Raw genomic sequence first — 17,232 nt, 5'->3', positions numbered from 1 at the left:
TTTTTTAAGTATAAATAGGAGAAAAGAAATGGGACTGATTTTTCCTGAGTACCAGTGATGGGCTTTAGATACTGGCTTCAAGCTTGCTTTTCATAGCTGCTAACAACTAACAACAGATTTTTATTTTTACAACCTCTCTTCCTACAGTTTGGATAGATCATGCAATGAAACAAAACCCAGGGGATGCAGTGGTAAAGAATCTGCCTGCCAGTGCAGGAGGCACAAGAGGCTCGGGCTCTGTCCCTGGGTCAGAAAGATCCCCTGGAGGAGGAAATGGCAACCCACTCCAGCATTCTTGCCTGGAAGCTCCCATAGACAGAAGGGCCTGGTGGGCTACAGGTCATGGGGTCTCAAAGAGTCAGACAGACTGAACATACATTGTGGGCTAGGAATTCTGCTGGGTGCTGTTCATGCTGTTATACCAAAGGGTACCAATTAGTGCCAGCTTCTCACCTACTAATGTCCATAGCAATGACTCCTAGGACCCTGGGAAAAATTTAAATTAAGGTAGTCATTTGATTGAAGGAATCTTAGGAGATTCTATTAATGAAAATGGTCCATCTTTTCACAGGAATCACACAGCATCAAAAGGAAACTCTTTCCCCCAAATTTCCAACATCTTACTAGTTGTATCTTCCTCTTGACACCCAATTGCCATCCATAGCAACTTGGAAGAACCCATATTGAGACAGAGAACAGCAACTTGTTGTCCTTTTCCCTAGAAATTTCTAATTGTCGTTTAATATTAAAGGTCTTAAACCTGATCTCCTGTCTTCCGGTACTGAACACTAATCTTAAACCTATATATCAAAGATCCTTCACCTTTCGCATTCTTCACATCTCGAGACTACAACACAAGTTCTCGAGCCTCAAGCTTGGTTGCACTTTTATTTATTTATTTTTTTTAATGATATGAAGTGATTAGTGTTCATCTCCCCATCTTTAAAAAAAACATTATTTATTTTTGGCAGTGCTGGGGCTTTGTTGCTGCTCAGGCTTTCTCTAGTTGCGGTGAGTGGGGGCTTCTCTTCCTTGCGATGTGCAGGCTTCTCACTGCAGTGGCTTCTCTTGCCGCGGATCACAGGCTCCAGGCACAGAGGCTCCGCAGTTGTCGCTCCCCAGCTCTAGAGCACCGGCTCAATAATTGTGGCACATGGGCTTAGTTGCTCCAAGGCATGTGGGATCTTCCCGGACCAGGGATTGAACCCATGTGCCCTGCATTGGCAGGCAGATTCTTAACCACTGGACCACCAGGAGATTGCACATTTAAATCACTTGGGGAGCATTAAAAAAAATTCTGATTTTACCCAGAGAGATTCTGATTTAATTAGTCAGATTAATTAATTAAATTAATTAATTTAATTAGGGATGCTATGTGGGCTCTGGAAATCTTCAAAACTTGAAATTCCGAAGTGAAGCCAGAGCTATGAATCCACAGGTATATTTGTCTAAGACGTTTTGACTAGAATTTACTCATTCAACCTAGAATGAAAAAAGAACAAAGGAAAGGCATTATTGCAAATTGATCATCCTGATTTCAATACACAGAAGAAGGAGTAATTTAAAGTTCTTCCTAATTCATTCTATTTTAATATTAGATCTTTATAGTATATTATAATATTACGTAGCTAATTTATGAAATGAAATTTTAAAGTATAGGCCAGATCACCACATTATTTTGGTAAATATCAGGAAAAAAGGATGATCCACATTGGGTTTTTTTCAGGTGTTTGATGATGAAATGCAGTATCTGGGCACCATGAGGTTTTAAAATGGGTACATGTCTTATGTATTTGGGTGTATTCTGACTTTGACCGTGGAAAGAAAGTGCATAGAATTAACTCTCAGGAGCAGGAAGAGATATCTTTAGTTAACCACTAAAGTCCTTATTTTGCTGGCCCTGTATCCACTCAACCATCTATTATTTGTTTTATTATTGTAAAAGAGATTCCTTTTTCATTGAGAGACTTCAAAGAGATCTCTTTGAAATTTGGGAATTTCTCTAATCTCTGCTGCCTGCTTCTTGACAACCAAGAAATCCATGACACACGGGACTACTGCTGTTTGGGGAGCTAACTGTTCACTAAATTGTCAACTGGTAGGTTTCAAGATCTCTAGAGGATTGTCTGCTGCTCTTAGAGGCAACAGAAGTATTGACTTTTGCTACTTCCATAATAACAAGAATTTATCCTTTTAGGACGGCACTTTCCTGGTTAGAGACAGCTCTAAAAAAACAATATCCAATCCATACGTTCTCATGGTGTTGTACAAAGATAAAGTTTACAACATCCAAATCCGTTATCAGGAAGAAAGCCAAGTTTACTTGTTGGGAACTGGACTCCGAGGGAAAGAGGTAAGGGTTTCAAGTTGTCAAACTTCCCCCAGTTTTCTGCGTGTGCCTCTCTGCACACTTACCTGCACGGAAGCTGGCTGTGGCCTTCTTTGGGGGTCCACACTGCCTGGCAACCTTAGGGTTAAGTTGCATTAGTGAAACCCTGCATTTGCTGGAAGGAGATAAAATGTTAGCAGTCTCTACCTCTGCCACAGTGTCTTTTTTACATCTTTTATTCCAACTAGTCTAAAATCACATGTGTAACTTAAAAAAAAATGTTTAAATTAAAAATATCATTAGATGGTGCCAAAGGCAAGTCCTTTCTATGACACAGAAGTGAGTTAAAGTCACTTCTGTGACATGATTTTGATGTAAGGATACAGTGTATTTATAAGGCCGTGTCTTAAATGAACATCTGGAAAAATGACTTGGGTCATTTCTCCCTAAAAATGGAGGTTAGGCCAGTGAAGCTGTGCAAATTGCCAAAAACATTTCCCTGTTTCCCCAAGGTGTATATTAGTCCCTTTTGGGGTAGTAATGAGAACCGTGTAAAGAAAACCTTTCAGGTCTGCTTTTTGCAAAGGAAACTATGGCTACACCTAATGCTTTTTTAAGTTCAAAGTTCCAGGAGGAGGATCAGCTGTATCAAACATTTCCAGAAGGAAACACAACTTACCCATAACTTCTACTTCACTCCAAATATTTTTAAGTTATGATTATGTAAACCAGTAGAAAAAACACATGATTTTGGTCATATGTTTGAATCACTGGTTCGGGGTGGGTAGAGCTGCATAGGAGAAGGCAATGGCACCCCACTCCAGTACTCTTGCCTGGAGAATCCCAGGGACAGGGGAGCCTGGTGCACTGCAGTCCATGGGGTCGCTAAGAGTCGGACATGACTGAGTGACTTCACTTTCACTTTTCACTTTCATGCATTGGAGAAGGAAATGGTAACCCACTCCAGTACTCTTGCCTGGAAAATCCCATGGACAGAGGAGCCTGGTAGGCTGCAGTCCATGGGGTCGCTAAGAGTTGGACACGACTGAGAGACTTCACTTTCACTTTCCACTTTCATGCATTGGAGAAGGAAATGGGAACCCACTCCAGTGTTCTTGCCTGGAGAATCCCAGGGACAGGGGAGCCTGATGGGCTGCCGTCTATGGGGTCGCACAGAGTCGGACACGACTGAAGCGACTTAGCAGCAGCAGCAGAGCTGCATCGGTCCCGTAGAAGCAGAGATGTCTGCCCTCCAGGATCTCTACTGGGCTTGTGTGGAAGCACACAAATACAAACCTCTCATTGCCATTGCCCTGGAGGGAGGCACCTAGAAGAGTAGTCTTGGAGGAAGTTGGCCCTCAGGGAAAGGATGATACAGGTAATGCACAGAGGGACTCGCTACAGCGCTCTTGTGCGTGTGGAGGTAGCAGTGGGAACACAGCAGATATCAGGAGGGAACTGTTATGCCATACTGCAGATACCATCTTCAGACAGCAAAGATGCCGTCTGACCTCCTGATCCCTTGTATCTCCTAACATTATTAGCGATTTAAAGGAGGGACACAAAAACCAAAACCAAGTCACAAATAGAACAGTCTTCCTGAAGTCCAATGATTGGTGTCCTTATAAAAAGAGGGAGATAAACGATGAGGCCCCATATTCAATAGCCTATGATAAACCATAATGGAAAACAATATGAAAAAGGTATACATGTATCCTAATCACTTTGTTATACATCAGAAACTAACACAACATTATAACTCAACTATACATGAATAAAAAATAAAAAACAACAATCCTAAGGTAAAGCTATCATAATTAGACTCTCCCTCTCTCTCTGTATATAATATATATAACCCCCTACATGAAGTTAAATAACATATACATAAATACATACTTGTCTTTTATCCATAGTATGTTGAATGTTGGTGAAGAATTTTTTTCAAAGTTCCACAGCAGAAATCATTAAAATCTTTGCCAAATTTTATATAGACTGATAATCCTTACAGTACAAGAGGTAGGATATTATGCAGATTAAAAAAAAAAACTGCGAAATTCATGCTACACATTCCAATGCTGATTTTCTTCCTATTTTGAATCTTTCAGGACTTTCTGTCTGTGTCAGATATTATCGACTACTTCAGAAAGATGCCACTTCTGCTTATTGATGGGAAAAACCGAGGTTCCAGATACCAGTGCACGTTGACGTACTCTGCAGGTTATCCCTAGTAAGTTAGCCAAGCAAACGAACCTTCCTCCTGCCTCTGTCCCAGCGTGGGAAGATCAGTCAACCTTGGTGAACGGTCAAACCCTTAGGGCTGAATTGAATGCCTCCAACACGAACATAAGGGTTGTGTCCTTTCACTTATGAAAGTGTTTGGAATGAAGACTGTCAAATATCCCATAATTTATTTATTTTTCTTCAATGTTTGTAAAGCACATAAGTAATAATGTTCACACTTGAAGTCTAACAGTGCACTGTAATGATTCATTTTAAAAACATGTGTATTTTTGAATACCCATGTCCAAGTACATTAGTTGGCACACCTATAGGAACAATTTGGGGCAAGTTTAGAAACACTGAAATGGTAACAGATTTTGGTAACACATTAAACTGATTTTTTAACTAGCCAATCCTTTGTCAGTCAAAGGCAATCATCAATTTTATATGTATAATTTGAAATTACTATAATTCAGTTTCTTGGCAGCAATAATTTAAGAAGCTTCAAAAGATATCATCCTTTCTTATTTCATGTTTTTGCTGGAGGGTGGGGATTTTTGTATACTTTTTTTATGAAAAAGATAAATGCATGTTGGAATAACTTCGTGGAATTAAAATTAATTTGCCTTCTGCTTCATTTTTTGGTTCCTAAAACAACTTATTGACTTTTTTAAATTATTTAACTATTATTTTCCTGTTTTAAAGCAAATTTAAGCTATAAATACCAAAAGAAAACATTTTAAATTTAGAATGAGGCTTTGGCATCAAATACACCAGATTTAATTTCATCACATCTGACATCCTCATCCTATCTCTTCCACCTCCACCCAACTCCAAAAGTATCAAGTGATGTGATTTTTACCAACATCTTCCTGGGAAGATGAAAGAGCAATTTATGTGTACATGGAGAAGTTTAATCAGACTTTCCAATTAGATACCTTTCTTCTATTTTTATCCCCCCTGCCATCTGTCATAAAGCCATTATCTTCACCCTTCCCCAAAAGCCTTTATAAATTCTTCAAAGCAATTCAATCCTTTCCTTCAACTTACATATCTCATTTAATAAAAAATAGTAAGCAATTTCACAAGACGAAAACTTCACATTCACTTAAATTTCCCCTTTTGAGGCCTTGGTTATTATTTCACAACTTGTATTAATAATAAAATTTTTTGTCTTCTTGGTTTTATCCATGAGTTTTATAAGCCACAAATAATATCTTGTACTTTCATTTTCATGAACTTTTAGAAAGACCACTGGAAGAGATACTGGAAGTCATCTAGTTAAAAGTAATGATTTGCCAAGATAACGAATCTGTGGAGACTTTTAATCAATGATGATAGACAAGATGCTTCACAAAACTTCATCCTTACAAACTAGAAGTTCTCAAATCAGGACCCAGAACTCAGGAATTCTAAAACTGAAAAACCTGCATCATTTACAAGATGTTTATTCAATAGGATATTCAGTGAGCATTTATTTCATGTTTATTCTGTGCACTGAGCTGGGTGCTGGGCATTGAGCATAGAAAACTCTAGAGGTTCTGGTACGGAGTGAGCTGACCTTGCACCTTGCTTCACAGTATTCTATACTTAATGTTCAAAAATTTCTAAAATCAACAACACAGTAGATTTCAAAGCAACTATCTTGTAGTGAATAATGTTTACAAGGTAAAGTGAAAGTGAAGTCGCTCAGTTGTGTCCGACTCTTTGCGACCCCATGGACTGTAGCCCAACAGGCTCCTCCATCCATGGGATTTTCTAGGCAAGAATATTGGAGTGGGTTGCCATTTCCTTCTCAAGGGGATCTTTCCTACCCAGGGATCGAACCCGGGTCTCCCGCATTGCGGGCAGATGCTGTATCGTCTGAGCCACCAGGGTAAACAAACGTTTATTATTTTAAGTTGCTGTTGGTGGAAAGGGGTAGAAAACCTATTCCACTGCAATAACTGAAATGAGTTGTGAGTATCTGACGTTTTTATGACAAGTATCCTTCCTCCCCTGCTTCAGGCCATGGCAACTCTATTCTTTTGGTGGGGCCTTTCTTTCTCTAGAGGGTTTCCCAGGTGGCTCAGTGGTTAAGAATCTACCAATGCAGGAGACGCAGGTCCCATCCCTGGGTTGGTAAGAAACCCTGGAGGAGGGAATGACAACTCACTTCAGTATTCTTGCCTGGGAAATCCCATGGACAGAGAAGCCTGGTGAGCTACAATCCATGGAGGTCAAAAAGAGTCGGACACAACTGAGTGACTGAGCAGGCACGCATTGCTCCTTTTCCACTGACCTGGCCTATATCCCAGCCTCCCCAAACACAGCTGTTCAGAACCCATCTTAATTGAAGCTGGCCCAGTCAAGATCCTTCTCTGGATTGTTAAACACAGAGGCTAAGACAAAGGATCCCTCTTTTCTCTGGGGTCTCCAAAAGATAATGCTGTACACCCACCTCTATTCTCTTCTACCTGTTACATGACGTGATGAGTTTTTAACAGGAAAGGATATAGACCAGTGCACAGAAACAGAACCAGGGCAGAGAGATCTGATGAATTAGTGAAGGCCCTGAAATCTATCCCAACCATGGACTTTCAAGTCACATGACCTAATAAATGATTTGTTTGAGTTGTTTTGGACACTTGCTACCAGGAGACACCTGATTAATATAAACCCATACATTTATAATTTAGTAAGTCACATGACCTAATAAATGATTTGTTTGAGTTGTTTTGGACACTTGCTACCAGGAGACACCTGATTAATATAAACCCATACATTTATAATTTAGTAACTCTCTTTCAATCTAAGCCAAATTCAAGCATAGAGGATAGGATGAGCAGTGCTCCATGGCCAACTTCCTATGTAATACTCTTGCCACTGGTGAAATAAATTAGCCATTTCTTGGAACATTAAAACAAGAGCATGAAATGATTATTTACAATTCAACACATTTTTATTTTTTTAATTGAATATATTAGTAAACTCAATTCTCCTAGAAATGAGTTAATTCAACAATAAAAAGTCACAAATTTACAACATATAAATAAAAAATCAGATTAAAAACTATCAGAAGCAAGGGATAAATCTGGCATTTTAGACTCTTCAAAGTGGGGGCTGTTTCTTTCTGTTTCCTTTAAGTCATCTGTCTTCACAGGATGACTAAAATGTAGGGTCAGGTCACAAAGCAGTAACTGGGAGAGTTCTGTGTAAAAGAAAAAAAATTAATAATATGAGACACTATATTGTAGCACATATGTCGCAGGCAACTATTATTACTTTAAGTTGCTATTTCCTAATTATTAATTTAATTTTTAAGTGATTATTGCTTAAACCACAATTTAGATGTGCCAAATTTTGATTTAGAGTCAAATTTATACACTGCAAAATAAACATGATATAGAAGCTTACTAGAAGGGTTCTTTAGCTAAAACTGTCAGCTGTTTTACTACATTGCAATTTGATTTATGCAAATTTATGTATTTTTAAAATTACTAGTTTTATCTGCTACACATGCATACAGTATAAAGAATCAAATAAAGCATGTGACAAAAAAGAGCAGTTCCTATCTCCCACAGGCAACTACTTTTGATGTTTTTGGAGCTCATTTTGTTTTTGTGGGTTGTGTGTGTGTGTGCTGCATTTTTGTTTATTTTGGGAGGGGTGGTATTTAACCTCCATATCTCTAAATGATATTTATATTTTTTCTCAATTTTAGGTATTTGCTTCTGACCACAGAAGATTAAAATATAGCTCTTTCCATTTATCCCTATTCCCCCAATATATCTGAGTATAATTTTTCTTAACCCAGTATTTAATGTCTAATTTTTTTGATTACATATTCTTTACAGTTGAGTCTTGTAGGACATTTTCCTTCCTGCAAGCTTCCACCCAACCACAGTTAATAATTGTTTCCTTTTTTCATTGCTTAATTACCATGGATGTATTCCAAATTTCCCCAGTTGGGTAAACCTCCTCCCTGTATAGTCGAGAGCTTTTACTGCTCTACTGTTGACAGTCTCTCCTCTCCTAGAGCCTTCTCATCAGCTCTAGTTTGGACTGACAGCTCTCTAGAAAGCCATACAGTTCTCACCTTGGGAATTCCCTTCACCACTATCCAAGGGACTCCCTTCACCCTTCCCTCGTGTGGAGTATCTCTCTTCCAGAAGCTCATGTCTCTCTCTCTCTCTGGTTTTTTTTTTTTTTTTGGTCTATTCCTTTGGTGGAATACAACCAAGGTAACTTTCTAAGGTAGGGAACTGTACAAGTCTGAAAGTTTCTGTCTCTACACCAATGCTTAATAGATTGACTGGCTATAGCAATCTAAGCCGGACATCACTTTTCTTCAGATTTCCAAAGGCAGTGCTGCGCTTTCTCTTAGCTTCCAGCCTTTCTATGGGCAAATTTCATACAAGTCTAATTCTTAGTCATTGTTTCTCTTTAAAAGATTTAAGAATCATTTTGTTCTTCCAGTGTTCTGAAATTCTGTAGTATTGCATTTTAGTATAAGACTATTTTTATCTACTGTGCTGGGCTCTTTCATTGTAAAAAAATATCCTTCAGCTCTGGAAAATTTTCTCAGATTATTTCTTTAATGACTTCCTCCTCATTCATGGTCTGTGTTCTTTCTTTCCAACACTCTACTTATAGAATGTTAGACTTCCTTGTCCATCTGTTTTTTTGCTCTGCACTCAAGGGAATTTTCTTCACTTAATCTTTCAACCCTTCTCTAGAGTTTATTTCTATTGTCACACTTTTAATTTTGTTCTCCAAATATTTTTATAGTATCCTATTCCTTTTTCATAAATGTAGCATTTTCTTTTACTTCTCTGTGGATATTAATGATAGTTTCTTAGAGTTTTTAATTTTCATTTGTAATCTTTTTCTCCTCACTGATTGAATCTACTTATTGGTTCCGTCTCTGCTTTTCATATTAGATGTTTTCCTCAAACATCTTTTTTTCCATAGTTGTCTGCTTATATTTAAGACTATTGTACCAAAAAGACAATTAGAATTTCTTTCCCATGGCAATTATTGTGTGCTGATCTGGCTGGGTGTTTTGTTGAGGAAACTCAGTTCTGAGTATCTTTAGGTCTTTTCTCTTAGGCTTATCAGATTCCTGAAAGGAAAATCTGCCGGAGTGTATAAATCTGGCCGCCAATGTTTTGTAGCCAAGTGGGGAAAGAAAGCTATGGATTTTGTAAGTCAATATTAAACATTGTCTTAAGACCCTTGTTTTTAGTACTACTATTTCCTTCAACTTGTGAGACTGTTGTGTAACTCTGGGAAAGTTAGTTAATCCCTTTATATCTATTTCTATATCTGTAAATGTTAATGGTAATATTTCCAACCTCATAAGGTTGTTATAGCAATTCAGTCCATTTACGTAGAGCTCTTGGAAGAGTATCTGAATTATGGTAAATGCTGTAAGTGTTGGCTATTGACATTAATACTTCTGGGAGAAAGTGAGGGTAACAGAGTGTTTGTTTAATCTTCCATATTTACCGGAAGTCTACCTTCCTAGTCCGGCTCTATTAGGCCTTTGTATCTTCACTGCCTGCCTATCCCACAACTTTTCAGGAAAACATTGATCATATTTATTCTATTTTACTTCATGAAAGAATAATTGCCAAACTAGAACAGTCAATCTAGTTTGAGAAGAATCTGAAGCTTCTCTAATTGTTTTAAATGAGGGCAAGCATCCAGAATCAATTATTCATTTAATAAATGTTGGCAAAAAGCCTATTATATAAAGGCACTGGGTTAAGTGCTAGGAATAACCTTAAGAGATGGGGTAAGTGAGCAAACATACAATAACAATATAGTATGATAGGTGATATGAAAATGTAGAAGAAATGACATACTGGCTTAAAATAAGTTTTCCAATGTAAGTAACTGTGACTAATAAGTAGCAGTTAACCTGATTGACTATGCCAAAGCTTTTGACTGTGTGGATCACAATAAACTGTAGGAAATTCTGAAAGAGATGGGAATACCAGACCACCTGACCTGCCTCTTGAAAAACCTATATGTAGGTCAGGAAGCAACAGTTAGAACTGGACATGGAACAACAGACTGGTTCCAAATAGGAAAAGGAGTACCTCAAGGCTGTATATTGTCACCCTGCTTATTTAACTTATATGCAGAGTACATCATGAGAAACGCTGGGCTGGAAGAAGCACAAGCTGGAATCAAGATTGCTGGGAGAAATAGCAATAACCTCAGATATGCAGATGACATCACCCTTATGGCAGAAAGTGAAGAGGAACTAAAAAGCCTCTTGATTAAAGAGGAGAGTGAAAAAGTTGGCTTAAAGCTCAACATTCAGAAAACGAAGATCATGGCATCTGGCCCCATCACTTCGTGGGAAATAGATGGGGAAACAGTGGAAAGAGTGTCAGACTTTATTTTGAGGGGCTCCAAAATCACTGCAGATGGTGACTGCAGCCATGAAATTAAAAGACGCTTACCCCTTGGAAGGAAAGCTATGACCAACCTAGACAGCATATTCAAAAGCAGAGACATTACTTTGCCAACAAAGGTCCATCTAGTCAAGGCTATGGTTTTTCCAGTGGTCATGTATGGATGTGAGAGTTGGACTGTGAAGAAAGCTGAGCGCTGAAGAATTGATCCTTTAACTGTGGTGTTGGAGAAGACTCTTGAGAGTCCCTTGGACTGCAAGGAGATCCAACCAGTCCATTCTAAAGGAGATCAGTCTTGGGTGTTCTTTGGAAGGACTGATGCTGAAGCTGAAACTCCAATACTTTGGCCACCTCATGCGAAGAGTTGACTCATTGGAAAAGACTCTGATGCTGGGACGGATTGGGGGCAGGAGAAGGGGATGACAGAGGATGAGATGGCTGGATGGCATCACCGACTTGATGGACATATGTTTGAGTGAACTCTGGGAGTTGGTGATGGACAGGCCTCCCTGTCCAGGTAATTCATGGGGTCACAAAGAGTCAGACGTGACTGAGCAACTGAACTGAACCAAACCTGGTGAGGTGGAGGTGGGGAGGCAGCCTGTGGAGGTGGAGTGGGCACTTCAGGAGAAGATGCATGTAATAATTAAGGCACAGCCACAAAAAAAGAGCAAACGTGTAGATATGCAGATAGTTCAATGTGGCTGGAATTTGGAATGTGTAGGGAATGAAGAATGAGGTAGCAGAAAGGAGAGGTAGGCAGGGTCTGATCTCAAGGTCTTATAGTCCATTCTAGGAGGTCTGGACTTAGTCCTGAAGACAATGATGAGCCAATAAGCATTTTCAGCAGATTTATATTTCAGAAAGGTAATCCTTGCTGTTGAGATTGCTTTTGAGAGATGATGAATTAAGCAAAGGTAACCCTATTCCTTTACATCAGACTCCTTACAGCCTCTGTTAATATGTACTGTGGATTTGTGACAGAATTATCTAGCATAAAGCCCTTCCCCAAATTATTTGATCATCAGTTCACTGATTCCATTTATAATATCTATTAACATCATCACCTGAGACAGCGGTGTTCCCGGATCAGTCCATGAAATGCTTGGGAAATGCTTCAGTCAGTTCAGTCGCTCAGTAGTGTCTGACTCTTTGCGGCCCCATGGACCGCAGCATGCCAGGCTTCCCTGTCCATCACCAATTCCTGGAGTCTACTCAAACACATGTCCATTGAGTCGGTGATGCCATCTAACCATCTCATCCTCTGTCATCTCCTTCTCCTTCCACCTTCAATCTTTTCCAGCATCAAGATCTTTTCAAATGAGTCAGTTCTTTGCATCAGGTGGCCAAAGTATTGAAGTTTCAGCTTCAGCATCAGTTCTTCCAATGAATATTCAGGACTGACTTCCTTTAGGATGGACTAGTTGGATCTCCTTGTTGTCCAAGGGACTCTCAAGAGTCTTCTCCAACACCACAGTTCAAAAGTGTCAATTTTTCAGTGCTCAGCTTTCTTTACAGTCTAACTCTCACATCCATACATGCCTACTAGAAAAATCATAGCTTTGACTAGATGGACTTTTGTTGGCAAACTGATGTCTCTGCTTTTTAATATGCTGTCTAGGTTGGTAATAACTTTTCTTCCAAGGAGCAAGCATCTTTTAATTTCATGGCTGTAGTCATCATCTGCAGTGGTTTTGGAGCCCCCCAAAATAAAATCTCTCACTGTTTCCACTGTTTCCCCATCTATTTGCCATGAAGTGATGGAACCAGATGCCATGATCTTAGTTTTCTGAATGTTCAGTTTTAAGCCAACTTTTTCACTCTCCTCTTTCACTTTCATCAAGAGCGTCTTTAGTTTTCTTCGCTTTCTGCCATAAATGTGGGAAATGCTTAGGAGAATACATGGAAAAACATAACAGGCACTCCCGACTTGGTGCCTAACTAACAGCCACTTCCCTCTTCTTCCTGGGGCACAACTTGATTGCACTTGAGGTGATCCTCTCCCCAGTTTCAGCAGTACGTCCTGACTGGTCTAAACTGGTTGTGGCAGTCCTAGTCTCCTTGTAGTAACTGCTGTAGGATATACATGTGGTGCAAATCTGGCCAATGAAAGGAAAGGGAAAATGTGCTGGAGGGATCTGGAGAAAGGGTTATTTAAGAGACACAGGCAGAGAGAGCATCTGTATATGATCATGTCTGCAGGTAATGACCACGAGAAGTGATAAACAGAGTGAACATAACAGAGCAGAAAATATGAAAACCTAATACCTGATGAAACCTTTAAAACCCTGAATTAACTTTAGGGTTGCCCAACCTTGAATCTTATTATTATTTCTTTATTGCATAATAAATGTTAAATTGGTATTTTGTTACTTGTAGAACGGTCTCTTAACTGACACAGAGGCTGTCTTCATATATCAAGAGTTGTCATAAGAACAATAACTACATATTCAGTGATTTTCATGGTTAGAAAAATGACCAATGGGGGAAAGGAATAGGGAAAAGATTTCAGCTAGTCCATGATGAAAAACTGTCTAATATAGAATAGACTGGTAACAGAGTTTTCCAACACAGAGAGAGTTTTTCCCAACACAGGAAATGTTTGGTCAAGAATAGATGAAATATTCAATCACAGAAATTCTACATACCTGGAATAAAATTACAGACTATTTCTGTAAGGTGAGTGATTAAATATCATGATCTATAAGGTCTAATCCTACTAGAATCATCAATTCACACAATCAAGCAAACTTACAAGTTTTGACTTAGAAGGAACTTTAGAGACTATAATGATTAATGGATAAAGATACTGAATTTTGCAGACTGTGACATCACTGTGTAATAGTTTGTTGAAGGAAAGGATGGGGAGTAAATTTAGAGGGGTTAGTTAGACATCATAAGGTTTCTATAAGGAGGAGAATGGGACCACTGAGGATGAAATGGTTGGATGGCAGCACCAACTCCATGGACATGAGTTTGAGCAAGCCCCAGGAGTTGGTGATGGACAGGGAAGCCTGGCATGCTGCAGTCCATGGAGTCGCAAAGAGTCGGTCATGACTGAGTGACTGAACTGAAGCTTTTTATAAAATGTCAGGGATGAGAATTCAAGTCTGCTATCTTTCAGGTCAATGCTCAAACATAATGCATCTTCAGAGTTCATACTACATTGTAAACATTGCTTAAGAAATAGAGAAATCATAATGAATAGGCAAAATTCAGTTACACCCAGCAGAAGCACAAATTGACTACTCTATAACAATGACTTGCAAACATTTTAATTCAGTGATTCCTACTTACCATTCATTTTCTTTAGCTCCAAAGAAATTGTGTTAATGTTTTTAATTATGGCTTCCACATTTAGTTTATGGTCAGTAACATTATTCTTAATCATCTGGTTCAAAAAGAGAAACAATGTACAAATCAGAAGTATGTATGTATACTTGAAAAATACTCAAATTTTCAGCACTTCTGGAAGAAGAAAATCTGTTATTACTAAAATTTTAGTGAAATTATAGTTTCTTTAAATGGTTAGAATTCTCACACAGGAAGTCATCAACTTGTTACTATTTTTCCAACTGAAAACACCTCTAACCAGAATTCTTAGGATGAGGCTGCTTCTTTAATCAAACCATATCCATACAATGGAGCCCTTACAATGGAAATGCAGATGTCCCCATTTCAGAAATCCTCAGCACTTGTAAAACTACCTTGTGCCTGGGTGCTCAGTTGCTTCAGTCCTTTCCAATCTTTGCCCTTCTATGTACTGTATCCTCGGAGAAGGCGATGGCACCCGACTCCAGTACTCTTGCCTGGAAAATCCCATGGACAGAGGAGCCTGGTAGGCTGCAGTCGATGGGGTCACGAAGAGTCTGACACGACTGAGCAACTTCACTTTCACTTTTCACTTTCATGCATTGGAGAAGGAAATGGCAACCCACTCCAGTGTTCTTGCCTGGAGAATCCCAGGGATGGGGGAGCCTGGTGGGCAGCTGTCTATGGGGTTGCACAGAGTTGGACATGACTGAAGCGACTTAGCAGCAGCAGCAGCGGTACTGTATCCTACCAGGCTCCTCTGTCCATCAGATTCTCCAGGTAAGGATACTGGAGTGGGTTGCCATGCCCTCCAGAGATCCAACCTGGGTCTCCTGCATTGCAGGAGGATTCTTTACTGCTGAAACACTGGGGAAGCCCATAAACTTCCTTACAATTTAGCAATCTCATAATATCTTCTCTGATTTTATTTATGTAAGCATCATTTTCTAACTTATGTTTGAATGACAGGGTCCATATATGATTTATTTAAGTACATATTAAAGCATAAAATAAGACACAATTATAATTCCTTGACTAAGAAGATGGCAACATGGACACTTCTACTTTAGCTTAGGGAGTTAGGGCAATGAACATTTTAATTCAGCTAAGATACAGTAATCAACAGATTACTCCTTTATAGTACAAAACATATGTTTAGTCAGTTGTATCAGATACAAACATATGGACATGTTCCTAGGTCATTCACTAGAAACTAACCTTAGTCATTCAAATATCTCAAAATAGGTTGAATAAACAACAATTAGTGCACACAACTTCAGAAATAAAGAGTATGGGAAGTTATGCCTTATGCTACTTGTCAAAAAAAAAAATGAGAACAAACTAACCTTGGAATCAATTCTTTGACCCTGCCTTTTCCTCAGTCAAGGAAATTTATCGTATTTCACTCACTTCAGAGCCACTGTAAAAGAAATAAATTGTTTGCTCTCCAGACAATGAATAAAATACACTTTGCATCCACCTACAAGCCCCTAGGTGCTCAAAATCAAATGGCAGCTATCTTACTTGCGTATAGCAAAGCCAGATATACAGGTCTGAGGAGAAAGTAAAGATGATAAAAAGCAAAGGAGGTGGGGTGGGGATGGCGCAGTTCAAGAACCTTAAAGAAATGAACGCAAAAATAGAAGTAAAAGCCCTGAGGTAAGTAGAAACTACCAAGAAAGTTGACCCTCCCCACTCTGGGTTTCAGTTATCCAGGACCCTCAGGTGTCCATAGGTAGGTGGGGTCAAAGGGCAGCGTGGCAAGGGGACCCCTTTGGACTAGATCGAGGCCAGAGCTGGTCACCCCTTCCCCAGGAAGCTCCGTCAGGCCATCACTCTGAGACTGGAGAGGCCGGCAGGCGGCGCTTCTCCAGGAGGTGGGACGTGGAGACCAGGATCGGGGCCCAGTAGCCCTGGAGCCCTCCATACATAGGCTGAAGGCATGAATGCAAGTCAGGCACTATCCCGGGACCAAAGGCAGGAGGCCAGGCCGTCCCCGAAAAGGGGGATCATTATCCTCTTCCCGTTCTAAAAGCCACGCCCTCCTTCTAGTCTGACGCCCCGGAGGAGCCTCAGGTCTGGGGCCACAGTCTAGGGTCTGAAGATGGCGCCTGTGGCAGCCTCGAAGATTCCACAGCCCTCAGGCTCCCAAACCAGATCGGAACAAAGCAAAACAGACTCAACGTGACCACCAGACGCGCCCGGACCCTCCCAGCCAACCACCCCTTCTTGACTCAACACACGACTGTGCCTGTGAGGAAAGCGGGCTCTTGGGAGCCACAGGCTGAGAGACCTTGCGAACTGCACTGGGTCCAGGCTGAAGATGCAACTTGAGGCAGCCTGGACAGGTCAACAGTCTTCACCTACACCACACAGACCAAAGGTGGATTAAGATTATTTAAAACCCAGTAACCCAGGCCAGCCCACAACCCCTACCTGTGGGGACGCACCAATTTCTCCCTGTTAAGTGGGGAGAGCGAGAGTTGGGCCGAGGAAGTGAGATTGGGCTTCATGATCGGTCAGTGTCCTTTTCCTGGTGCATCCTGGGAGTTGTAGTCCCACGCTAGGCCCCTGCAGAGAAAGTTCTGACTGCGTGGCAGGAAGTGACTAGCACTACTGCGTGGGCAGAGGAGGACAGTGAGAAGGCGTTTTGCCGACTGTGTGCCAGGCGCTGGGCTAGGTGCTTTACAGCTCTTGTTTGCCTTTAATTTTCACAGAATAGGAGTGTGGTTAAGGTCAGACTCTGGACTGAAACTTCTTGGGTTTAAATTCTACTCCAGCGCTGGTATAGCTATAGATGTCCTCAGCTATCATATGAAGATAATAATAACTACTGTCCGTCTTCTTTTGAGAGTTAAGTGAGATAATGCATTACATTGGGCTTGGCAGATGATGTGCTCCATAAATATTAGCTATTATCACTCTTATAAATCTGTGCAGATGAGCTGAGAGGTATACACTGGT

General features: G+C 40.1%; 2 protein-coding genes across 12 annotated transcripts in view; one reads left to right on the top strand and one right to left on the bottom strand.

The window, feature by feature from the left end:
- Positions 1 to 8,340, top strand: part of LCP2 (lymphocyte cytosolic protein 2) — a 50,276-nt gene extending 41,936 nt beyond the window's left edge. For 6 of the 9 annotated variants that reach the window (NM_001076844.2, XM_059878709.1, XM_010816674.4 and 3 more), the window contains 2 exon segments: positions 2,198 to 2,353; positions 4,435 to 5,186. In NM_001076844.2, coding sequence (NP_001070312.1) covers positions 2,198 to 2,353; positions 4,435 to 4,557 — 279 coding nt within the window. In that variant the 3' untranslated portion in view covers positions 4,558 to 5,186. 9 annotated transcript variants of the gene reach the window in all.
- On the bottom strand, positions 7,469 to 16,855 carry C20H5orf58 (chromosome 20 C5orf58 homolog). 3 transcript variants are annotated; one of them, XM_015459040.3, is made up of 4 exons: positions 16,705 to 16,845; positions 15,615 to 15,688; positions 14,254 to 14,347; positions 7,469 to 7,739 (listed from the first exon to the last, which is right to left on the bottom strand). In XM_015459040.3, exons 3-4 carry the CDS (start codon positions 14,345 to 14,347, stop codon positions 7,594 to 7,596), a joined length of 240 nt encoding a protein of 79 aa, XP_015314526.1. In that variant the 5' UTR covers positions 15,615 to 15,688; positions 16,705 to 16,845; the 3' UTR covers positions 7,469 to 7,593. The 3 variants fall into 3 exon arrangements, with proteins under 3 accessions (XP_015314526.1, XP_024837190.1, XP_015314528.1); XM_024981422.2 differs by having other exon boundaries at positions 16,719 to 16,845; XM_015459042.3 differs by lacking the exon at positions 15,615 to 15,688 and having other exon boundaries at positions 16,705 to 16,855.
- Positions 16,856 to 17,232: the final 377 nt, after the last annotated feature.

Source organism: Bos taurus, chromosome 20 (genome assembly GCF_002263795.3).
Source record: "Bos taurus isolate L1 Dominette 01449 registration number 42190680 breed Hereford chromosome 20, ARS-UCD2.0, whole genome shotgun sequence".
Taxonomy (NCBI): Eukaryota; Metazoa; Chordata; class Mammalia; order Artiodactyla; family Bovidae; genus Bos; species Bos taurus.
This window is presented reverse-complemented; position numbering and strand designations above follow the sequence as displayed.

Excerpts from the sequence above, each read along its gene's own strand:
- C20H5orf58 (XM_015459042.3), bottom strand. The coding sequence starts at position 14,347 with ATGATTAAGAATAATGTTACTGACCATAAACTAAATGTGGAAGCCATA. Across the intron at positions 7,740-14,253 it reads GGAGCTAAAGAAAATGAATG|AACTCTCCCAGTTACTGCTT; the intron begins GTAAGTAGGAAT and ends TCTTTTACACAG.